This window comes from Anser brachyrhynchus, assembly GCF_964034855.1.
Source record: "Anser brachyrhynchus genome assembly, chromosome: 3".
In the NCBI taxonomy this organism is placed as follows: Eukaryota; Metazoa; Chordata; class Aves; order Anseriformes; family Anatidae; genus Anser; species Anser brachyrhynchus.
In genome coordinates this window covers 66,718,816-66,744,052 of record NC_137696.1, presented here as the reverse complement: position 1 = coordinate 66,744,052, position 25,237 = coordinate 66,718,816, and the positions used below count along the sequence as shown (strand labels likewise).

The following is a 25,237-nucleotide window of genomic DNA, read 5'->3' as shown; positions in this document are numbered from 1 at the left end:
CCTTTATACAACTCTGCAAGACAATTTGTACTAATGCATGATATGTTTTGCCTATTTGTTTTCTATTACATTCTATAATTTATGAAATATCATTACATCTGAATGAAACTCTGAGAGTTCAAGGGTATGCAACCCTAGAAAAATCTGAGTTCCCAGGGTCTGTAAGCTAGTGGACATTCATGAGCTTAATCCACTGTATAATTTGACCCTTTTTCTAAGTTGCCACGAGGAAACAACTTTTACACTTCAACCTTTATTTTTCTCTCTCAAGAGAACTGTGTTAATGATATCTACGTGATTTCTTATTTTATCTGTACGCATATGAGGAAATAATTTTAAACAAATATATGCTGCTAGAATGTTTGCATTTCAGAAAGTTTTACTCTATGCTTTATACTAATTGTTCATAATCTGGGTGGAAGATCATAAATCCAACCCTAACAAGGTTTAAAACCTAGTGAAAAAAATGTCAATTTCAACAAAGATTATTTTTACTTCATTGTTTTTGATGATCTGCTCTTATAGCCTGGTATGAAAGTGCATTACCATACTGAAAACCAGTTAATTGTGGGCAGATTTTTTTTTGTGAATTTGCTTAATTACAAAATCCCACCAGTGTTGAGGTCTTTTTAATATTTCAACAACAGCAGCAAAAAGCTCGGAAAATCAAGTTACTTTTCAGCCATTTTCTTTTGTTGAAAACCAAATTCTCAGTTGGAAAAGTTTTTGCCCAATGTAACATCTAAGTCAACACAAATACATATGTGTGGGAGTTTCTGGTGGTGATTTATGCAACGTTGTGGGAAGCAGTGAATGATTAAGACAGAAGTATTAAAGTGTATAGCTCACAGCAGACAAATACAATGATGTACGTTTCCTATAGAAAGAATAGGAAAGAAGAAATTTTCTCTCTAATGCTCTCGGAAGCACAATGGTGAAAGGTTGTAAGTTTAAAAGTCAGCTCAATTACTAACATACCTTCCACAGTAAGCTGACATCGCAATTTTAGTTTAATTACAACATGTAACACTTGAGGAAAAGCTTTGCAAGTTATGACAGCAGTGGAAGGACAGAAGGCTACAGCCACTACCTTTGACTGTAAGCTTTGGCTACAATACATGGGAATGGCAGAAGACTGCAATTTCTACCTAATTTTAATGTCTCTTACATTATTTATGTTTTCAATAAAGCCTGTGCAGAGATTTATACAATTTGTAAGGTGGGGTATTTTTTGACAGTAGATAGCTATAAAGAAGGGTTTAAACCATAAAACAAGTGGTACAGGCTGAAGTTCTGCTGGTTTTGTGTGATTTAGAAGTTTTGAAACTGGGCTGGCTGATGAAGCCAGGACACTTGCACACTTGCACTTGATACAGTATCAGGGATGTCATGAATAATATATAGTTACAGATCTTAAATAAATGATGTCAGACTTCAGGTTGCCTAGTATTCTTAGTCAAAAAAAAAAAAAAAGATTGAAGGATATATTTTTTTTTGAGGCTTTATACTTATCTGCCAGGGAAGAAGGCAGATTTTACCTGCAGAAAGATAGCCCCTCCATCTGGCCGCAGACACCTACGGAATGTAGAATGTCTTTGCTGTATATAAACTCTTTGTATATAATATCTTTGCTGTGTATAAAAGTGAATTCACTTTTTACAGTGGAACTGCAGTTTTATTTGCCATTCTGAGCTTTCAAGAGGTTTTCTGTGTAGGAATCTGGAGCATTTTTTGAGGTCAAAGAAAATTACGTGTAAGAATTTTTAAGTTTACTATAAAAATGTATTAAAATATATAATAATCTAATCTATTTTATGATGAAAACTGCAATGATGCATGTCTAAGTCACTGAGTTTTTTGGAACTACAGCTCAGTGCACTGGGATAATGGAAGTTTTGTTTTGTGTGGTTTGGCATTTTTTCTTCTTGATTACCGAAAAAAGATTCCTGGAAGTGGCTGAAGTTGACATGTCAGACCACAGCAGATGCTCAAGTCTGTCATGTAATGCAAATATCTCATGCTTCTCAATGTTAATTACGAACTAGTCAAAAGACAAAAATCTGCATCAGAAAAGGTAATGCATGGTGTGGTAGGCAAAGCTATTTTTTACAGTTGTAACTGCATTCTTCACGAGGCATTATGGTTCTTTGAACTTAAAGACAAGGAGCCAAACAGCTAAACCTGGCCTGATTCTGAAGTTTTGAGAAGATGGTTGTCAGTGTCAAGACCTCATTTCTTAATAAATCAGCCCTTCCAACAGCTTCTTTGAGAATCTTTCTATTCTTATTGAAAGACTACCTATTTAAAAAGAGCTAATTTCTCTCTTTTGAGGAAGAGGAATGGAGAGGTGGTAGAGTGAGTATATTAGTTTATAGAGCATCAGAAATAAGGCTTGCAATCTTGGGTTTCACTAACTGTTGATCTCATTGAACTAAAAGGTGACATATGTAGCCATTCTCATCTCTTGGCAGCTTTAGATATTATTTACCACCTGACTTGTAGATCTTTGAAAAAGCAAGCTGAAATATTCTTGAGTGGTTGCTTTTTCAATATTTTGAGAGTTCATATGATGTTCATTATGAATTCTCATTTCTTCAGTTAAATTTTCTGCTGTGTTGCCCAATGTAAACAGCCATGAGCAGCTTTCATCTCCTGAATGTATGAGAGTGTTTCAGAAAATACAGGATGTAGTACATACATGAGACAGCTCTAAACCACTGTCTTCCTGCCATGGCACCTGTATTGCAGCTCATATTGTATAGATAGTAACATAAGATAATAAGGGAAGAGTTGGGGGATATTCTCATGGCTTCAGGCTGGAGAAAACATGAATGGTCCTGAAAACCCAACATCATGATATAGGTCTGAACATTGATTCATTGCTGTATTTGGATAACATAGGTGTAACCCCTATATTTAATGAGAATTAAAATGAAGTTCTGTTCAGGACGGTCCTTGGCATGTTTACTCTGTCCCTTGTTACTTTGATTCATATTTTCTTTCAGGGACCATGGAGAAATCAAAGTTGTTGTTGAATATCACAGCTTAATTATTAAGTTAGTTTCTTCAGAGTGAACCTGATCTGTTAACCCTGCCTGATTGATTTCAACACTAGAAAGGACAAATTACAGAAGTGAATTGGGTGTCAGTTTTGTATTGGGATTTACATTTGCTTAACAAGGACAGTTTATCTTCTCAATGGCAAAAACAGCCTTTTGTATTTTGTATTTCATTGCATGCCGTATATGTATTTTCCATTAATATATTACCTGACTGTGATATGAGCATCTTTAGAAATTCACATGAAAGTAAGTAAAGAAATTAAATCAAGAAGTGTGAAGAGGCATGAGAGGAACTTTCCACTTCTTTATTTTTATTTTTTTTTTCTGCTTGGTTTAAACCAATCAAAATCTAGTGTGCTAAAATTCAATTTAGATGTTTAACTTCTTCATGTAAAGGTGTAAAAATTAAATGTGTTCCCTTCTTACCAAAATGAAAATAAATAACGCGTAAATAAGTATGAAAAAAGAAAGTGTAGTTAAATACAGAAATACACATTCTCATGTTTTATTTAATGCTATTGTATAATATAAGGCTATAGAAACAATTACACTAATCAGAATCACTTTTGGCCAGATATTAACTAGTGTGTATGCTAACATTAGTCAGTTGAAGTTAGTGAAGCTAGCCAGTAAAATGTGCTGAATTTACCCTGAATTTATTTAACTTTCACTCTTCAAAGGCACAGACTGTTATTATTGAGACAGTATTCTCAGATGCTAAGGTGTGGTGTTATTGGCATCTTTATATATAAACTGGTTTGCAGGAGGATGTGAAATCATGTTTGTGTTTCCAGAAATTTGTAAAAGGGATGAATGAGACAAAGTTGTCACCTGTTTTTGCCTAAGGTATAACCTTATTTTTGCTAATACAGTTTTAATCCTTATGCTGCATAAGGATTTCACTGAATTACCTACAAACAGAAGTAGAGGAAAAACACTTGGCAGAGAGCATCAGTGTCCATTACTTGCATTGGCCTGATTCACTATGAAAACAGGAGAAAATTCAATGAAGAACATTCTAGAAAGTTAAAAACATACAGAGCATTATGTTAGCCACAGCCGTGGGTGTAATACTTTTTTTTCCCTTTTCACAGGAAAGCACATCTTCTCTTCCTCCCACTGTTTCAGACTGTCTGCGGGCTGATGTTAGAATCCCTGTTGCTCATAGCCAAAATTGTTCCGACTACCCAGAAGGGCTGAACTTGACATACGGTTTCCTCTATCCTCCCAGTGAGCATGATTCTTTTTATAGCTGGAGCATAGAAAGTCTTAATCAGCTGGATGTGGGTTTATGTTTAAACATATACCCAAACACCAAAACAAACTTCTTTGGATCTGCATGTTGGGCAGAAAAAGGTTTCCAGTGTTTGTAGACTGACCAAAAACCGGACAACTGCTACTTGTATCTAAATATTTTCAGCTTAGAACATTTACGTTTTTCTTTAGAAAATGGAATAACTTGAATGTGATGAAAACTGGTCAGAAAGATGTAAAAGGATTTGAGTGAAGAGCTCCCCCTATTCCTCTGTATGAAAATTCATTTTCTATTGACAAATTTGGTAATGACTGTATTGAACAGGTTGTAGAAACAAATTTGGAGATATTAGTTTTGGAGGAGGATCATGCACTGGTGCTCAAATATCAGCTTCAGTTACAAATGGATAGGAATCAGATAGGCACAGAGCCTTTTTAATCATATCACAAAGGTACCACACAATTTAATATACTTTGGAAGATACTTTCTTTCTGGGGAACTTGCTTCATAGAGAGATGAAATCAAAAGAAAACACATCTCATGAAAGCGGAATAGCCTGGAAATTACAATAGGTGATAAATACAGTGACTTTATGCTCTAATAGTTCCTTTCCAGTCTACTCCGTGAACAAATAAATTAAAATTATTCTCTGAGATATTACATGTGGAAAAAAACCACAAAACTGTCATTGGTATTTGATGTAATTATGACAGAAACTTTCTATCTAGCCCAATATAGTTCAGACATAACTGTGTCTGTATATGGCTTCATGTGTTGTGTTCTGACTTCTGTGGAGTAGCAGAAAATTTAAATGTTAAGAAATGTAAAGTGATTTAATTACATGTACCTGAAATTTATAGTGACGCATGTATCAAATAGGTCTTTGTATACCATTTCATTAATATATACTTTGTTCTTTTATATAGACTTCAGTTCATCTGTTCTTGAACAGTATGATGCCTTACTCACCAGCAATATTGTTCCCATGTATGGAGCCTTCAGAGGTAGGATCCAAGATTTTGATTATTTTTGATTAATTTTCTGTAATTAACATTGTGGATTTGATATAGCTATGACAAGGACTTAAAAGCATTAAGTCATGGCCTTCAGTATATCCAGATCTCATGCAAATATATTTAAATCTTTTTAAAAATAGATGTATGAAATTTTACAATACACTTACACGAACTAATTTTTTAATGTGTATAGTCGTCTGCTTAAGTGTACATAACATGAAGTACTAGCTATGGAACTTGTGGAACAATATCCCCATGGGGAAAAGCTCGAGTTGAAGGAAAATGGCACATTTTCTTTTCTTTTGCAAGGTCTCAAGGGAAGACAGGACAAAGTTTGTAAACAATGCCCTGATACCTGATGTTTCATCAAACAGAACCTCAAACGAGATACTGTAGAATATCTCTTTCAGGCAGATATTTCTGTTATACAAGTACAGTAAGCTACATTAACCCTTTCCAACCAACTTGACTTGCATTTGTTTATAATCATTGATTAGAATTTATACAAATGCCTGTTGTCCTGTTTTACTTTTAGGCTTATGCTCATTCTCATAGACAAAGAATAGAAAGAGAAATTACTGAAGTAAAAGTAATGATCTGGGCTGAGGCCAGGCCAATCCCAAGCACAAATACAGGCTGGGCAGAGAATGGATTGAGAGCAGCCCTGAGGAGAGGGACAAGGAGGAGGTGGTGGATGAGAAGCTTGACATGAGCTGGCAATGTGTGCTTGCAGCCCAGAAAGCCAACCGTGTCCTGGGCTGCATCAATTAGCAGTGTGATCAGCAGGTTGAGGGAGGTGATTCTGCCTCTCTGCTCTGCTCTTGTGAGACCCCACCTGGAGCACTGCGTTCAGCTCTGGGGCCCCCAGCACAAGAAGAACATGGAAGTATTAGAACGAGTCTTCCATCCTTGGAAGTGGTCAGGGCCAGGTTGGATGGGCCTTTGAGCAACCTGGTCTAGTGGAAGGTGTCCCTGCCTATGGCAGGGGGTTGTAACTAGATGGCCTTTGAGGTCCCTTCCAATCCAAATCATTCTATGATTTTATGATGTAACTACTTTTCTAATGCATTCAGACATCATTTATTCATTCACAAATCATATAAAAAATAGAGATCCAGAAAACCTAAGTGGCTTTAATCTTCCAAGTAAATCAAAGACATTATGGAAAATCCAGTGTTCCAAGGAAAACTGTACAAGAGATTTAAACTTACAGGAAGTTACTATAGGCCATAAACAAGAATAAATCTATAGGGGGTACCTCCCAGCCCTCCAAACCCATGTTTTCTTTTTTTTTTTCCTTGATAACTGCAAATATTCAAATAGTCTTAGTAGATTGTAATCTACAAATTATATTTGCTCAAATAACATTTGTGAAATAAGACAAATTGCCTAGTGATATTTCACATGAGTTCTGTAGAGTTAGGCTAACTCTCAGGTGGTAAATATTCCTTTCTCAAAGCCATTGTCTTGGATTCTACTAATTGGCACAGTTTTGGGTGCTAGCAGATAGGCCAGAAATAAATGGCCTTTCAGCTTTATAATTTTACCTTTGTCTTCAAATTGATAATGAATGCATTGTCTCCAGTAGTACAATGGAGCTTGCAAGAGGCGTAATAGCATTTACCATTACCCTGAACAGTGAGTGACAGCCTGTACTTTCTGATGAAATCCAAATTGTGTGTCAAGAGTTGATTTTATGGGCAGTTTAGTTTGGATTTTTTTTCTTATCTATCTATAACAAAAAAAAAGAAAAGGCAAGGTGTTCTTCTTTAGTGCAGAAATAACCCCAATTTAAAGTTAAATCTGCTTGTAATTTTTTTTTTAATTGCAGACATATGGGACTATTTCCATAATGTGCTTCTTCAGAAGTATGCTAGAGAAAGGAACGGAGTAAATGTTGTCAGTGGACCAGTGTTTGATTACAATTATGATGGCCATGTTGACACTGTTGATGAAATTACACAGTAAGTATACAGAAAAGCCAAAGGTCAAACTCTGGACTATTTCCCACTGTCTCCAAACAAGCCTTTTTTTCAGAGAGAATGAAAAAAACAAGTGTCAAGGAGAACTGAGTCTTCCCCTTCTAATGATACATCCACTGTTGCTCATGCAGTGGCAAATTCTCTTGTAAGCAGGTACAATACTGTAGAAATTGAAGTTCCAGTAAAGAGAAAAAGGCTTTGCAGTTACATATGTAACTATGTACATATGCACAGATACAGAGCAGTAATTTACTTCCTAAGTTTATGCTTAGACTTTTTGTCCTCTGTAGTGGAAATACTGGAAGAATATATGACATCTAAATATATGGAGGATGTGCTTAAGTGCAGTTTTCTTGCTTCTATGTTTGTGCCCACTCAGCTATTTGTTGTTTCTCCCTGTTTTCTCAAACTGTGTTTTAGCAAAGACCAGTTTTGCATGTTCAATGCATTCATGTAGCTGGGTATGTAACGTGTAACATTCCTGAGAGGTACTCTTGGCTTTCATAAAACAGAATTCTGTAAAAGATAAAGACCAAGTTTTACTAGGGAGTAGTGAAAGTAGAAGGGAAAAGAACAAAAACCAAACCAAACAAACACACAAAATAACCCAAAACAGAATATGCAAACAACTTGGGTTGTTCCAAATATAGGGAAAATACCTTTTGACAGTAAGGACACTTACGTAGTAGAAAAATGCTTGGAAATCTGTACTGCTGAATCTGTCTTTGGAGATGTTTTATTCAAGGCTAGACTTAATACCACATCTGTCAAAAATGGTTTGAGAATGGGAAAATCAACCCTGCCGCGAAGTAGGAGGGTGGAAGGGAGGAGAGACTGGAACTTCCTTCCAAGCAGAATGCCGTAATACACAGTCGACCACATAATTTTGTCTACAGTTTTGAAAAAGCATGTTCCATTCAGCATGCTATTCAGTCATAGTAAGCAGAACAATGATTTCACTGGTGGTGTTTGGTTAAATTTTGAAGAAATACAGCAAATTTGGGAAGCTCCTCATAAGTTTATATACGGAAGTGGCCATGCTAACAGAATAACCAGTAAATGGAGGAAAAGACATTTTGAATTAGGTATCCTAAACTGGTGGCATATAGCCACAATTCATCATTCTGACTATGAATCCCCCAAGCTGTTTATTTTAATCATAAGAAAAGTAGAAGTCACATAACAGTGAAAGATCTGTACTGAGATGAATTCTATAAAATACTAGTGGTATCAATGGTTTTTACAGTTGATATCCAGATAAATCCCTTAACTAATGTTTGTTTTATAGGCATGTAAACAACACACAAATCCCTATCCCAACCCATTACTTTGTGGTTCTGACTAGCTGCAAGAACAAATCCTATACTCCCCTGAACTGTACAGGCTCTTTGGATGCTCTGTCTTTTATCATTCCTCATCAACCTGACAACACTGAAAGCTGTGCTGTAAGTATAGTTTTATGTTTCCATGTGCAAATAAGCTTTGTGAACTGATTCCCTGTGTGATACAGTTATCTGGAGAATCATTAGATGTCTAAGGTATTTAGACCAGTATTTAGGTAAATTCATTCCCAGTTAGCTGAGCATGAGTTGAGAGATAATGAAGACTAGGAGAGCAAGAAGCTCCAGGAGAAGCAGCAGGAAACAAACCAGCTGATTGGAAGCAAGCGAGAAGAATAAATGAGGGTTTGATAAGAGGACTTGGAAATACTGTCACCTGACAGGTGAGTGAGAAAGGCTGAGAACAGCAGAACAAACAAGTTTGATGAAATATCTGTATGGAAGGCTGCAGGATAAACTTACTCTGGAGGTATCAGAGGTCTTGGAATATTACTCCCTTCAGTGTAGCCAGAGGAATTCCTTCAGTCCTTTGTTCCATGTTTGTTAGAAATTAGACAGCAGGCATTTAGATGGATCATTCTGCAGTTGAAATTCACAGTTAACAATCAGAAATACATACTATAATTAAAGAAGACATATGCTTTCCACTAAGAGTGCAAATCTCACATTTTGTAGCAAACTGAAAATAAATTAGTGGAGTATAACTTGTATTGCTGAACCAATTATTGGAATATATCTATTCCATAAGCCCTGGGATGCAGAAGGTTCCTTAGCTCAGTGTCTGTGTTAGTCTTCCCACACAAAAGTATAGCTGTACAGACTTGAACTAGACTTCAAAGCAATTTAATTGTATTTATTTAGTTAGTGATTTTGAACTCATAAACCCAGATGGGTACAAGCTTATTGCTTAGAAAGAACTTGGGTATCTCCACTTCTGTGTTGTCATCTCAGAGTTGACCAAATGCACAAAATAAATAATCTTTATGAATTAGCCTTTATACTCTAGCAATTAATCTGTTGTTTCTAAAGTTTAGCAAAAAAAACTCAATATCATTGCACTCCATATTTTTCATTGTGTACTGTGAACAATTGTGTCAGAAGATGATATTGGTAACAGAAAAGCAAATTATCATCTGTTTGCATAAAAACTTTGTAGGTAAATAATTCAGCATATTTGATTGTGCTTATATTGCGTTGATTAGAGCTTATATTTCCATTTTTTCCCTGTCTATCTAGCAATTATTATTGCTGTCCAACAATCAAGGCTAAGCTGCTGTAAAGACTTTGTTCAGGTTCTCATATACCTGTTTTTTGGCTAGCCTGAGTACTGTAGTTAATTTGTACAGTAACTAAAACTATCCTGACTTGGTTGTTTAAAATAATACTCACATGTACTTTGTAGTTAAAAGCCAAATTTGCCATTTCAGCATAATTTTGCTTCTTTGTTACTTTGGAAGTGGTGAGAGGGGACATCCCTTTGCCTCTATGTAAGCGAGATCTCTAAAAGCAAGGCTGCAAAGATGTCTAGGAAAACCTGAAAAACGTTTTACAAACTGAAGGCCTTTAATGCCATAAAAGGCACTCTCTTGTGTGGTGGTTGTGTTAGACAATGACCAGTGCTGGAACATTGTTCTTGTTTGTTTTGGCAGGAAAACAGGTTGCCTTCTGAATGGGTTGAAGAAAGAGTTCAGGCTCATTCGGCACGTGTTCGTGATGTGGAACTGCTAACTGGGCTTGACTTTTACCAGGAAAGACAGGAATCTGTCTCTGAGATCTTACAGCTAAAGACGTATTTGCCAACATTTGAGACTGAAATTAACTGACTGTGCGTTTAAAAAGTGGTATTTGGAAGAAAGAAAATCAAAGTGATTTCCTTGCTAAATTATGCAGGAAACACGGCTGCAGCTCCTCATTAAGAAAAGACACACTACACAGCTACTTTTGTTTTCAGATTCCTGTTCTTCAGTCAAGTGTTTTGTATGAACTGAATAAAAATTATCTTAATTTACTTAAATTGTCATTGCTAAGCCAATTTTCTAAATTGAGAATATTTTAATGCAAATGGTTTGGGGAAAAACAAACAAACAAACAAACAAAACCTGTAACAGGAACATGTTTCATAGTAGAAAACCCAGAACTGTAAGCTGTATAGAAACTTTCTGCAATGGAGCTGGGAAGAGAAACAGTTTGAGAGGAGTGCGTGTGCTTTTTCCCTTGTGTTTATCAGTGAGGTTAAGGTTATCTAATACCCTGGAATGTTCTGAATTCCTCTTTCTCATCCAATTCACATGGAAACTGCTATGTACTTAAAAAGACATTCAGACTCACATAGAGTCTGTATATAGTGGACTTGTCTTCTATGACCATCCATTGTCTTTTCCACTTGAGTTAATTCATTATACTAGTAACAACTGAAGTGAAATTAGAGTCAATGAGTAATCTGTATTCTGTACCCTTCAGAAACCTTAAAGCATTCTGAACAAGAAGAGGTGAAAGTAACACTATGGCCAGAAGGATTTTGTCAGGATATTTACCTGTATTTGCAATGTTTCACGAATGTCTGGCAACACCAAAATATTTGTGTTTATTTTTAAAGTTAAACCTGAGATTAGAGGATGAAATTAGTGGTAACATGCAAAAAATGGTCAGTGTTACCTTCCGTAGTGACTTTATACACAAAAAATCTATCAAACTGTGCTGTACACAAATTACTGCTGTGAGCAGGGCAGTAGGACAAGGCAGTGGAAATTCCCCAATTCTGCTATTACAGAAATGCTATGTGTTAATTGTGTTGAGCTGATTTTCTCCACTAAAAGTGCTATTAAATACAGGTATGAATAACAGAAGATAATTGACCATTTGTCTTGTTTGTAGGCACAGTGGGGAATTTTGAAGAAACATGTTAGAGTGTTTCAATTTTTAACTAATTGTAGACTGAAGAAGATATCTCTTTAAAAAGAAGTCTTAAAAACTTGTAGAAAAAAATACTTTTCCACATCTTAGGTGAGCTGTTTATTCATGTATACTCCAAGCATAGTTTAGCAATATTTATCACACATCAAGATGTGGGACCAACGTACCACACATGGCAGGTCCTAGACTTAAATAGCTGCAAAATTAATTCACCGTCCTCCTTCACAAACTTATTTGTAATTCCTCTTTATCCAAATGTCTACCACCCCTCGCCTCCTTCCCCAAACCCACCCCACCTCACCCTGCTGATATACGTTGCCCCTTCTGTATGAACATCCCTGCCTCTCAGGCTGACAAAAATGTATTTCTCATTCAGTATTGTGTAGCATCTAACACAAGAGGATCTGGATCACATGTATGGGTTTTAAAAAAACTTTTGTGTGAATGGAGTCTGAAATTGCAGTTATTCTAAAAAAGCAAATTTGAAAGTGTTTTTGCCAGGGTTGGGTTTATTTCCCCTACTGTTCTACTGTCGTACTACTGTCGTACTACTTACTGTTTGCAAGTGTCATGGGTCATCCACAGATAAAGGTGGGGGAGATTGCATAGGAATAAATAATTGAAAAAGTTATTTAAGGACTTGGTTCTTAGCCCTTTATCCTTCCTCTGGCACTGACGTCTTGGTATTCTCCATGATCAAGGGTCTCCAGCTTTCTCAGTGCAGCTTCTGTGTGCAGTACACAGAGCATCTCTCACACCCCGTGACATAAATGGTGCTATACATTGCTTCTGGCAGTATTGTTTTCCCTCTTCTTCTCCCCCAAGACTGTTACATCCATCTGTTAGTTGATCTTGTGGTTTCACAGAACTCCTTGAAACTGTCGCATGCTTTGCTATTTACAGGAAAAAAACATGGGAATTGTTCCCCCCCTCCACACACACTAAGTAGAAGGGAATAGGGAGCCCAGTCATCAATTGATTTACAACATGTCTGGATTTATGACTGATTTGGTGGAAAATTCCCCTTCCCCAGTTACGTGAGCCAATGCCTGCATTACAGGTTGGGGGAACTTTTAGTCTTCTCTTGTACATAATGTATGATATATAATACGTATTACTATAGAGGACACTTGCAGTAAACATATCATTTTTAGAATACTCCCATTTATTTCTGTGCCTGGGGAATTCAGAATACAGTAAGTAGGCAAAATATCATCTTGATATGTTCAGTATGAACTCTAGCGCAAAAAGTGCTCAAACCTGTAACCTCAGATAGGTACCTAGCAGTGAGCGTGTCTGAAACTCTTCCATTAAATCAGCAAGTGTTTTTAGATTACTATTAATAATCTTTGATTCTAGAAAACTTATAGATGTACTGTGCAACACTGATTATTATAAGAAATCTGGATTTTATGACTCATAATGACTTCAAAGATCTTTAAATCAGGTTGATAGAATCATGATTAGGGGTTGGATTTGTCCCTGTTTGACCCCCTTGCATCACATAATCAGAGCTGCACATGGGAGAAAATGCAGATCTTCAACCCTGGAGATTTGTGCCAGGGAAATTCATTGGTGTTTAGGCTTTAGAGACCTTAACTTAAATTGTTAAAAGGTTCATAGGTTTGCACAGGCGTTTTGTTTAAATTTGAAAGTGTGATTCCTTATCCATAGGTAGAAATGTTATTTATTTATTTATTAAATACAGTCTTCTTCCAGTTCACAAGAAAACACTCAATACTGTATGTATAGGGTTGCATTAGCAGTAAGGGTGTAGCCTGAACTTTATATTAGTTCCCTAAGATATTTTTACGGATCTTCTGCTTTTTGAAATAGAATAACTTCTGCAATATGCATAGAGATGGGAATGAAGAGCTGCCTCAAATGTCTCAAACAGTATTCATATGCCACTAAAGCTAGAAACTTTAACACAGTCATTTGAACAATATAAATATGTACGTATTAATTCAAATAAAATTGACTTTTACCATTTCAGCTGCTTACATTTCAAGACTCTCAACATTGGTTGTGTTACTCAACTCTAGAAGGCGTTACAAATGCAAAGAATACTTTTTTTTTCTTTCATTAAAATTATCAAATAATTAAATTTCTGATATATAAAAGAGAGTAGAAGGGGGATATATTCCATATTGCACTTCAGGCAGTGGAACTAAATGCAACATTGTCAGAAGTCTACTTAGGACGTGCTCTTAGGGCACGCTATAGGGAAGCTGGACAAAATAGTGTTCTACAGAATGAATGTATACAACTGATATTTTTAACTCAGAAATGCTTACCAATGCAAACACAGAAACAGTACAAGGTACAACAAATTGACAATAACACATAATAAAACCAGCATATAGTAAATATTTACTTTACTCTTACAAACATTCTGCTCCTTTGATAACCACTCTAAAGTGTTGTGAGAACTAAGAAATAATGTTGATTCTGAAAGGTTAAAACTTGTCCTCTTTTCTAGGGGATGTACATATAACTTTCCAAAAATGACAAGACCTTTGGTTCTGTGTTTTTCTGCCATTTTTGGGAGACCTAAGTGTCAAGCTGAAGTGGAATAGATATAAATCAATCTGCTGACTATAAAAACAGATGAGTCCTGGCTCTCATAGCCACCTTATGTGTGAGAATTAAAAATATAAATTCTGTAAAACGTGATTTTCCGTTGTCCACTATTGAAACAGAAACTTAACACTCCTGAAGCCATTGAAAATCTGAGCTCAGGTGGATTTGGTTGTTTCCCTTTCTTATGTTGACTTCTTTCAGTATTAGAACCAAATCTGTAAGTAAATACAGAAATTTGGCACTATCTATAGCTAGTCTTGTTCCTGCATCAAGGCAGGGTTATATGGGAGAGAACAGGTGAGGGAAACACAGCTTACCCTGCCCCAGAAAATCCTACAGCCAGAGCAAGGAAAAGCCTAAGAACTTTTGTTTAACAAGTGCTACCACATTTCCCTTGCACCACGCCCTGACCCTTAGAGACTATCACCATGTAAGAACACATCTTTTTTTTCTCCTTTAATATTTATTACAGACGCTGCTAACTTTTTGTCAGTACCTCACTGAAGGCTACCTTCAAAGTTGAGTGCAGACATTTAAATGGCACAGAGCACTCTTGCTATTGAATTCTGTGCCAATACACTGGCACAGAATACTCTTGACTCATTTCTTGGACGTTCTTCCTCTAGGAAAATAGGATCAATGGATACAGATAGGGCTGATTTTCACCTCCCATGGTGATCCTGCAATGTTTGCACGTAGGATAATAGGATTTTTCATATTCAAAATGTGCAGCTGTGTTTTCTATCCTAACTGTACAGTTTCTATGCATTGCAGAGTCCCTGCCTGTGGTTGAATTGCTGTCCATAAGGAGTCAGGTAAATATGTTGTGCATCCAGAGCTGATGTCTTGGGAGAAGAGGAGGCGCCTGCCTCTTCTCGATCAAGCCACGCTTCCTTTCCCAAAGATATTTTTCCCTGGAGATTGCTGGGATGACTTTCCTTCCCAAAGTCTGGAAATAGCAGAAAGTCTGAATCCTTCTCAGTCCCTTTGGGCAGAAATCAAAGAACATGACAGCCCTCAGAGGGATGAGAAGTGAAGGGAGGAGCATGAGTTGGGATCAGTCAGGGTTACAATTTAGGGCAGCTTCAGGTTTGGGATTACCCAGACATGAAGCTGGGGGGTGTCTTTTGCCAAGGATCCAAATTACTTTTGGGTGTATATTAAGGACACATGGCAACTGATGTGCCAGATCAGAAACTGCCCACTGACCAGGAAGCCATTAAGGAATGAAGCTTGGCCACAGCCTGCTCTGTCTGCGATGGTTAAAGCTGGCAGGAGAGCAAATGCTCCCGAGCCCAGCTGCAAGGAGGGCAGGTCTCCAGGCCCTACTCCATGCGAGAGAAATGTGCGTGGGAAGAAGAGGACTCCTGATTTTCAGAGGCTCTCCAAGGAAAAGCAAACTTGCTGAGCTTTGTTTGGTCTCTGGCTTGCCTCTGATTGCCGAGTCAGATTGCTGGTTAGCTCAGGGAACAGCTCACCTGGCACACGCGTGTGCACAGCGCTAGGGACTGCAGAGAGCCCTGCTATGAGCTGGGGGGCAGGCTGGTCTCTTCTGAGCACGTGGCGGGCACAGCCTTTCCTTCAGGAGAAAGAAGAGGCTGAAGTCATGTAGGTAGTTGGTGGTAAGGAAGTCATTTCTCTGGCTGATTGTGCCTCAACACCAGATGTTGTTTACTGTTATGATGACAGTGGGAGATAATTGAGAAATCACTCTTATAAGCCTCATGGTGGGACACGTGAATTTTGGCTACGTTGTGACTTCAGCAGGATCAACAGTTCACAAACAGACACATACCAACAATACCAACTCCAGCTGTGCATGCAAGGTACAACAAAGATGACCGAGGCCTTTTAAATCATTTTCATGACTGCTTGTAGGGCTTTGTGGCTGAAAGAGAAATGAGCTATGGGTTCAGGTCCTCACTTTGATGGGAGCACTCTAAACAAATGCTCTTTCGTTCCCTTGAAAGCAAAACTTCCCAGCTTTTTTCCTAATTCTACCCCTTAACAACTTGAATTTTTCTCAGCAGGTTCCAGGCAGTACATGCACAATGGTTCAGGAGGGTCTGAGTGCCTGTAAGGACCACTTACAGGGTAAGGTGGAATAAAAAGCTGAAAAGACTTGTAACTTGAAGGTTAGATTTGATGCATTTTCTAGGTCATTGCAAACATAGCAGATCTAAATATGCCACTCTGGGGAATCAGAGGTTCCCGGAGCTGCTGAGGCTGGAAGGCATCTCTGTGGAGGATCCAGTCCAAACCCCCTGCCCACAGCAAGGTCAACTACAACAGGTTGTTCAGGTCTGTGTCCCATCAGGTATCAGAATATCTCCAGTGATGGAGACTCTGTAACCTTTCTGGGCAAGTAATTCCATCTTTAGAGCAAAAGCTTTTTCTCACGTTTAAGTTGAATTTCCTGTATTTCAGTTTGTCTCTTGTCCTGGCACTGGGCATGAAAGAAGAGAGCCTGTTTCTGTTCTCTGTACACCTTCCCTTCAGTAAGACATTGATGAGATCTTCCCTGAGCCTCCTCTTCTCCAAGGCTGAACCGTCCCAGCTCTCTCAGCTTTTTTTTCACAGGAGAGAGGCTCCAGGCCCTTGATTATCTTCATGGCTGCATTCTCTCCTATATGCCCATATCTCTCTTATACTGGGGAGCCCAGCACTCCAGGGGCAGCCTCACCAGTGCTGGAGGGGAAGGATTTCCTCTCTCCACCTGCTGGCAATACTTCGCCTAATGCAGCCCAGGTTGCCCGTTGACCTTCTTGGTCCCAAGGTCACACTGCTGTCTCATATTAAACTTGGCGTCCACCACCAGTGAGAAGCTGCATTCCAGATTGTCTGCCCCAGCATGAGCTTTGTCCTTCTCTGTGTAGAACTTCATGAGGTTCGTGTCAGCCCATTTCTCCAGCCTGTCAAGGTCCCTCTGGATGGCAGCATGACTATCCCAGTTTTGTGTCATCTGTAGACTTGCTGAGGGTATGTTCTGCCTCCAATATTCAGGTAATTAAAGATGTCAAACAGCATTAGGCCCAGTATCAGTCCTTAGAGTACACCACTCATGACTACCCAGCAATGGGAATGCCTCAAAAATTGCAAGACTGATCATTGTACTTTTTAGGACGCCTTCCAAAGGCAGGGATTTTATTTATTTTTATGAAATTTTCTTAGTGGCCAAATATAGGCCTGTTCACTTACTGTGTACAGGATAAAAGTTTTCTCGAGGTCCTGCATTTCAGATATGCCAGACTTTATTGTATGAGAAGTATAACCCTTAGCACAGATGGAAGTTGTGTCAGTCAGCTATAAATAAAAAGCCCTCAATTTGTTCAACCAAAACCTTTTCCTAATAACTACAGGAACTATCAGCCTTTCTGTCCTTCTCCTTCTCATATATGCAGGGCATGACACAGAAATCCCTCTCAGATCTCGAGAATGGTATTCAGCTCTCAAGGGAATGAAAGAGCGTGGATGGGGAATGGCAGAGAAAAAACGTTTTGTGAAGCAGTGTTCCTTTTGCTTTGCAGGCAAGCCAATGAATGTAATTTCCATCTATTCAGCTGTTATATTTTGTTTTGTGTTTTTTTTTTTCCATTGCTTTTTGTTTTCAAAAGAAAAGCTGACAGATCTGTGTCTAACTACCAAAACTACATCTGTGAATACCATTTCTATCCTCTCAAGAACATTTGAAGGATATTCCCATCAGCCAAGTATTCCAAAAGTGCTTCAGAAATCACAGTTGGTCTTAATTTCTCCTTATAAATTTCTCCTCTCTTTTAGGCAAACGGATGCCTTTTCTATATCTGGGAGCACATTTTTATGCAGCAGCGGGTTGCAAAGAGGTTAGTTTGCAACCCTCTTTTCCAAAATTCCTTAAGGCACATTGTCCACATCTTTGCATCTGAGCAGTTCATATATATATATATATTTCAGATTATGGATGCTGTATATTTCCCTAGCATCATTAAACATTTCAAATCAGTCTTCAGTTACAAGGAGGAAGAAGGGCAGAAAAAAAAAAGCCATCTGAATGTAAAAAAGAAAAAAAGAAAAAATGGATTATTAGGATTATTCAAGCTTTTGTTCCTTAGCATTTTTGAAAGCTTAACTGCAGTCTCATGGGAAAGGTAAGTTCAAGCTGTTGCTTACTCAAATTTTTTCCACAGACTGAGAAATCCTGTCTCATTTCCTTTCCACAGTTATGATTTAGATCACAGTTTATGTGGTGAGTTAATCTTACGAGCAGCGTATAATTTTAGTTGCATATGCTTAGGAAAAGCAGATGATATGTTCTAGTACTTATTTTAGTAAATAAAATAAATTAAAATGAAATAAAACGTTGCCAACAACTTTCAGGCTCTGCCTGGATTATCAGACAGGCTTCTGGCATCTTGGCAGCAGTTGATTGCCTGTAACCCCGATTCCTAAAGGCACTGTCACATGGACTGACAGCAAACAGGCCACTGCCTGGTGGGAGATGAGCGGGAATCTTTCAGAAAGAAGTGGTAATGTTTTCCTAGGAGACTGTGGGTTGTGGAGGGCAGAAGGACTGGACAGTGACCCCTCTCTGTAGTCCATCCGCATTAGATATAAGATGCAACCACAGCAGTTTCCTTTGTATACTGTTTCACTGGCTGTATCTACTGTGCAGCATCATCTGTACTTTCTTCCCATGGTTTATGCTCATCATCTTTATTACTCCAAGGTGTATCTTCTTCTCTTCCTAGCCCCAATCATGTTTCTGTTCTGCAGCTTTGGCTCAATGTGGTCTTTGTGTTCTCCAGTTGTTACCTCTTACAGTTAAAGAAGCTCCCATTCCTTTCTCCAATTTGTCTCTCAGCATTTGGGCCAACTGTTCGTGTGCCAGCCATATTCCTTAAATAATTAATTTGGAATGAATCCAGCATGTAAACCACTTCCCTGTTCTATCTTTGGGACTCTGACTGCTGCCCCCCCATGTTTTCTCAGACCAGAAATCATGCTGCTTTCGTAACTCAGGACTTTAAGAGAGCTTAGTGTAAAAGTGATAAATCCAGTCATTAAAATGGATGGCTTCTGCCAAAGGAATAAGATGAGCTATAAGAAGTCCAGGAATAAGCATTTTCAACAACAGAAAGCTTTGACATTTTATGATAATGTGTCTGTCATTACAACCGTTCTCTGAGGTACTGATTTCAATATAGTATACTGATGTAAAGACCATTAGAGAAAAAGTTTCTGTTGATCTGAATGACTTGTTGGTGATTACTTACAAGTAAACACCATCGTATGAGATATATTATAAAGCCATATGGGTTACAGAAGTATATATAGACTTTCTTTAAAATGTTCCTCACATGCAAAATGTTGAAGAGGAATAATCCAATGGAAATGTTGTTAGTGGTACTCCCAGATGTTCTAATTATTAAAAGCTACCAAGTGCTACAAAGGCAATGTGAAAACTTTCTAGAAATAGAAATAAAAATAGAATAAAAGATCTTTGTGTCTTGTAAAAAGACAATCTGTGTATACTTCAAAGTAGCAAGCAGGATTGGTTACATGCTGTTAGTGCAGTTATGGAAGTTCCCTTTTCTAGTCATGAACAACCCAATACGAGCATGAATAGATTGCTGTAATATTGTTTGACAAATTTGCTGATGGATTGCTTGAAAAATCTCATCCAGTGAAACACAACTGATGAGTGATATAAAGGTCAAAGGGAAGTTGTTGAACTGTTTGATTTCTGGAATGCATCAGGAACTTTATAAAACCTGCTGTGAGAAAGATTATATTTCTTCATAAGAATTGATCTTATGTTTTCTATGATATGTTTATATACTGTAATTAATGCAACATCACTGCAGAGAAAAATAACACTGACAAACTTTGGATGTTCTAAGGTTTCTGTTTTATGAATCACTGAATCCACAGTCTACTTGTTGTCTGACAAAGCTGTACAGCATTTTGTACAGCTACAGCATGGGATAATGATACATGAGAAATGATACGTGGGACATGATACACCAGTATATTGTTTATGCTCAGGGACTTTCCTGTGTGACATTTTGGATTGTTTATTGAGGTTTGAGGTTAAGCTGAAGAAAACAATGATTTTCTCTTGGTCTCTGATAATCCATCTGCTTTTTAACTGTAAAGTGTCATTTGTGAATTGCTTTTAACTTTTACATACCACTTTTCAAACAAATGAGGCATTCCATGTGCATTGGTGTTTATCCCAAGCACAAATGCAGACTGGATGGAGAACGACTGAGAGCAGTCCTGTGGAGGAGGACCTGGAGGTGTTGTTTGATAACAAGCTCAACGCAAGACGGCAACGTGTGCTTGCAGCCCAGAAAGCCAACCATACCCTGGGCTATATCAGTGCTGGTCAGTCTTCAAGCACTGCCTCCTAAAAGCACAAGATCAGGCAATTCCAAAATATTGGAAGTCAAGCAGGTGGGGCAGAAGGCCGGCCTGGATGACCAGGGATCTTCTACTGGAGCTTAGGTGAAAAAAGAAAGTGTACGGCTGCTGGAAGGAGGGTCAGGCAAGGATGAAGGAATACAGGGATGCTGTTCATGTTTGTAGGGAGAAAATTTGTGAGGCCAAAGCCCAACTAGAGTTGAAGCTGGCCATGTCTGTGGGAGACAATAAAAAAGGTTTTTTTAGATATGTGAACAGAAAAAGGAGAACCAAAGAAAACAGGTCTGCTACTTGATGGGGAAGGTTTCCTCACAGACAATGACATAGGCAAAGCAGAGACGTTTAATGCCTTCTTCGCCTCTGTCTTCAACACTGGTGATGGGCTTCGGGACCCAGGGTGCCCTGAGCTGGAGGACCATGACAGTGGGAATGACAAACTCCCAACCGACCCCGAATTTGTGCAGGATTTGCTGCTCCACCTGGATCCATACAAGTCCAATGGCCCGGATGGGATCCATCCCAGGGTGCTTAAAGAGCTGGCTGACGTCATCAGGGGACCTCTCTCAATTATTTTTCAATGATCTTGGGAATCTGGAGATGTCCCAGTAGACTGGAAGCTGGCAAATGTTGTGCCAATTTTCAAGAAGGGCAAGAAAGAAGACCCTAGCAATTACAGGCCTGTCACTCTCACGTCAGTGCCTGGTAAAATTACGGAGAAGATGATCCTTGAAGTTATTGAAGCGCACCTGGGGGACAATGCAGTCACTGGTCCCAGCCAACATGGGTTCATGAGGGGTAGGTCCTGCCTAACAAATTTGATTTCCTTTTATGATAAGATCACCCGTCTAGTCGATCAAGGGAAACAAGCTGATGTAATCTTTTTGGACTTCAGCAAAGCTTTTGACACGGTTTCCCATAGGATCCTACTGGACAAAATGTCCAGCATACAACTAAACAAAAACATCATACGATGGGTGAGCAATTGGCTGACGGGCATGGCTCAAAGGGTTGTGGTAAATGGGGCCACATCTGGCTGGCAGATGGTCACCAGTGGGGTCCCTCAAGGCTCCATTTTAGGGCCAGTCCTCTTCAATGTTTTTATAAATGATTTGGATGTAGGACTAGAAGGTGTTTTGAGCAAATTTGCCAATGACACAAAACTTGGAAGAGTCGTGGACTCGGCTGAGAGTGGAAAGGCCTTGCAGAGAGATCTGGACTGATTGGAGAGCTGGGTGATCACCAACCACATGAAGTTTAACAAAAGCAAGTGCCGGGTCCTGCACCTGGGATGGGGCAACTGTGGCTATACGTACAGACTGGGCGATGAGACGCTGGGGGGCAGCCCCGCAGAGAGGGATCTGGGGGTTGTGGTTGACAGCAAGTTGAATATGAGCCAGCAGTGTGCCCTGGCAGCCAGGAGGGCCAACCATATCCTGGGGTGCATCAAGCACGGCATTGCTGGTCGGCTGAGGGCAGTGATTGTCCCGCTCTGCTCTGCGCTGGTGCGGCCTCACCTTGAGTACTGTGTGCAGTTCTGGGCACCACAGTACAAAAAGGACATTAACCTGTTGGAGAGTGTCCAGAGGAGGGCAACGAAGATGGTGAAGGGCCTAGAGGGGAAGACATGAGGAGTGGCTGATGTCACTTGGCCTGTTCCTCCTGGAGAAGAGGAGGCTGTGGGGAGACCTCATTGCAGTCTACAACTTCCTCGCGAGGGGGAGTGGAGGGGCAGGGGACCTATTTTCTGTAATCACCAGTGATAAGACCCATGGGAACAGTGTTAAGCTGAGGCAGGGGAGGTTTAGGCTGGACATCAGGAAGAGGTTCTTCACCGAGAGGGTGGTTGCACACTGGAACAGGCTCCCCAGTGAAGTAGTCACTGCACCAAGCCTGTCTGAATTTAAGAAGCGATTGGACTGTGCACTTAGTCACATGGTCTAAAATTTTGGGCAGACCTGTGCGGTGCCAGGAGTTGGACTTGATGATCCTTATGGATCCCTCCCAACTCGGGATATTCTATGATTCTATGAAAAGCAGCGTGGCCAGCAGGCCGAGGGAGGAGATTCTCCCCCTCTGCTCTGCTCTCATGATACCCCACCTGGAATACTGTGTGCAGACCTGGGGCCCCCAACAAGGACATGTATGTACTAAAATAAGTCCAGAGGAGGGCCATGAGGATGATCAGGGGGCTGGAGCACCTCTCCTATGAAGACAAGCTGAGGGAGTTGGGGCTGTTCAGCCTGGAGAAGAGAAGGCTTAAGGGAGAACTCATTGTGGTCTTCTAATACCTAAAGGGGGCCTACGAGAAAGCTGGGAAGGGACTCTGTCAGGGAGCGTGGTGACACGAAAAGGAGTAATGGTTTTAAGCTAAAAGAGTGTAGATTTAGATTAGATATAAGGAAGAAATTAATCACTTAGAGGGTGGTGAGGCCCTGGCACAGATTGCCCAGAGAAGCTGTGGATACCCCATCCCTGGAAGTCCATCCCTGGAATCCCCATCCCAGGGGGTTGGAACTGGATGGTCTTAAGGTCCCTTACAACCCAAACCATTCTATGAGTCTATGATTATATAGCCACATGGGCTTAGCTGAACAGAGAGGCTACTATAGTGATGCCCTAATGGCCAAGTAGAGGAGATAAAAGATAGAATTGTGTAATTGTTTTTTTTTTTGTTTTTTGTTTTTGTTTTTTTTTTTAGGTATTGATTCTGAGTGGCTTCACATGTATTTTCACATTCACATGTGAAAAATGGTGTGACTGTCACTGGTGGCACCTCCCCATCTTTGATTGTTAGTTGTCAGTAGCTAAGCAGCTTGTTAAAGGCTTGTCCACATCATCTCGAGAAGTAGGTGTTATAGACAAAACCAGAGCAGAGCCAATGCAAAACTGGCTAGTGCACAGAGATAATAATTTTTGTTGCAGTTTAGTGGGTGAAGAGGACTTCAAACTGTAAAGAAACATTGTAATTCCAGTTACTGAACAAGTGATTTCAGTTTGGAGCAGGAGCAAAGGAAGTCGCCTACTATGACATGGAAAGAGAATTCCCTATATTCTTACCTACTTTTATGATTTATCAAACAGTAAAATATTTTAAATCTTGTCTTTTATAGCAGATGAGACCCAGTACCTGCAAGGTTATAAACCGCTTTTTCTGGCTGCATTGCTAGGAGTGATTGTAGTGGTGAAGAGCAGAAAGAGAAAAAGAGCTGTCTATGCTACAGAGCAATGTTGGCAGTAGGAATAATATATAAATTTACTAGCAGTCGATTCCAGCTGGAAATCAGCAGATGGATTCTCACCAGTAAGCATCAGGAACAGCTACTCAGTGGAAGCTGAGTGGGACAAACAAGAAGGAGCTTGGTCAGTTTATGAGTCAGCTTGAATGACATGAAATGTCCCATGAAAACTGCCTCAGTGACTCAGATTGGATCTGTGTTCTTTGCCTCAATGAATAATGATTGAATGAGTAAAAAGGCATTTTTACCATAGAAAGTTAATGCAAGATGTTTGATTACCAAACAGTGCTCAAGAATACTTAATGGAGATAAAACAGAAAGTCCTTATGGACAGGAACTTGAGAAACATTTTTGGGTTTATTGCAATTGAAAAAAATATGTATCTTTATTGCCAGGATTTCTGAGTACTGCTTGTGCTGCTATTTCAGCAGTCCTAGCTCCCACTCTGCTTTCATTTCTTGTGAATCATCCTCCTGAAAGCTTGGATAGGAAAACTGTTCCCTCTTTGCTTTACTTCCAGCTGTGTTTGTGAGGTTGGGAAGTATGTGTGTGGATGACTGATGGAAAAGGCGTGGAGATAGGGGCAGAGGATGTCCGTTACTCCAAGGGTGGAGCTGTAACACAGCTCATCAATATCTATTTCCTCTATTGACTTTAGTGACTATTTTGCACAGCTTCTGCAAGAATGTGTGAAGAGAACCTCTCTGAAATGTGACGACAGGAGACATCGTGCAGAGCCAGAGAAAACGTGTGTACAAACTGCCTTTGACTAGTCGGGGAAAAAGAGCACAAATAGAGTCGGCCAGAAGAATCTTAATAAAAGTTAGCTCTTTTGGTTTTTGTCATTCTGAATTAGTCAGTTCACTGAAATTAAATAATTTTGCAGAGCATTTTTGCACTGCTTTCAGTGGCATCCCAACAACCTTGTCAGCCAAAGAACTTTGAGAGTAAGATATGTTAGGTGCCAACATATCAACCCCGTGACTTTTCTGTTTCAGACTCCCCTTGACAAACAACCTGAACTCATTGAGTCCTGGCTGACAGCCACATTGCTGCACAGCTGGCTGAGCTGACAAAATCTGTAGTTTGGAGCATCCTGAAGCACAAGCTTGATGCTGGATTTTGTATGGACTTGAGTGAGTGTCTTAACAGCCAACGTGCTACCTGCTTTGTTATCTTTCTGTCCACATTGGGAGATGGCTATGACCTGGTGCAGAATGTGAGAATGGCTGTGGTCCTACAAATTCCCCAAGGACAGGAAATTTCATTCAAGCACAGCATTTCTGCCATGACTCTCCTCTTCAGCTCATCCAGAACCCATGCTGTTGTCCTCACTTTCTTTGCCAAAATCCTATCCTAACTCCTCATAAGAAAAAGATGTGAAATTTAGTTGGAACATATACAGAGGGTGGGGCAAGGCAGCCTGGCTAAAAAGAGCTCAGACACAT

The 25,237-nt window shown here is 39.4% G+C and overlaps 1 protein-coding gene across 3 annotated transcripts in view; it reads left to right on the top strand.

Annotated features, from left to right (window-relative positions):
- The window catches only part of ENPP3 (ectonucleotide pyrophosphatase/phosphodiesterase 3), a 46,745-nt gene extending 34,546 nt beyond the window's left edge, over positions 1–12,199 (top strand). For all 3 annotated transcript variants that reach the window (XM_080583851.1, XM_080583850.1, XM_080583849.1), the window contains 5 exons: positions 4,157–4,292; positions 5,244–5,321; positions 7,165–7,297; positions 8,604–8,760; positions 10,305–12,199. In XM_080583851.1, coding sequence (XP_080439977.1) covers positions 4,157–4,292; positions 5,244–5,321; positions 7,165–7,297; positions 8,604–8,760; positions 10,305–10,478 — 678 coding nt within the window. In that variant the 3' untranslated portion in view covers positions 10,479–12,199. The remainder of the gene's footprint in view (positions 1–4,156; positions 4,293–5,243; positions 5,322–7,164; positions 7,298–8,603; positions 8,761–10,304) is intronic.
- The last annotated feature ends 13,038 nt before the right edge of the window (positions 12,200–25,237 follow it).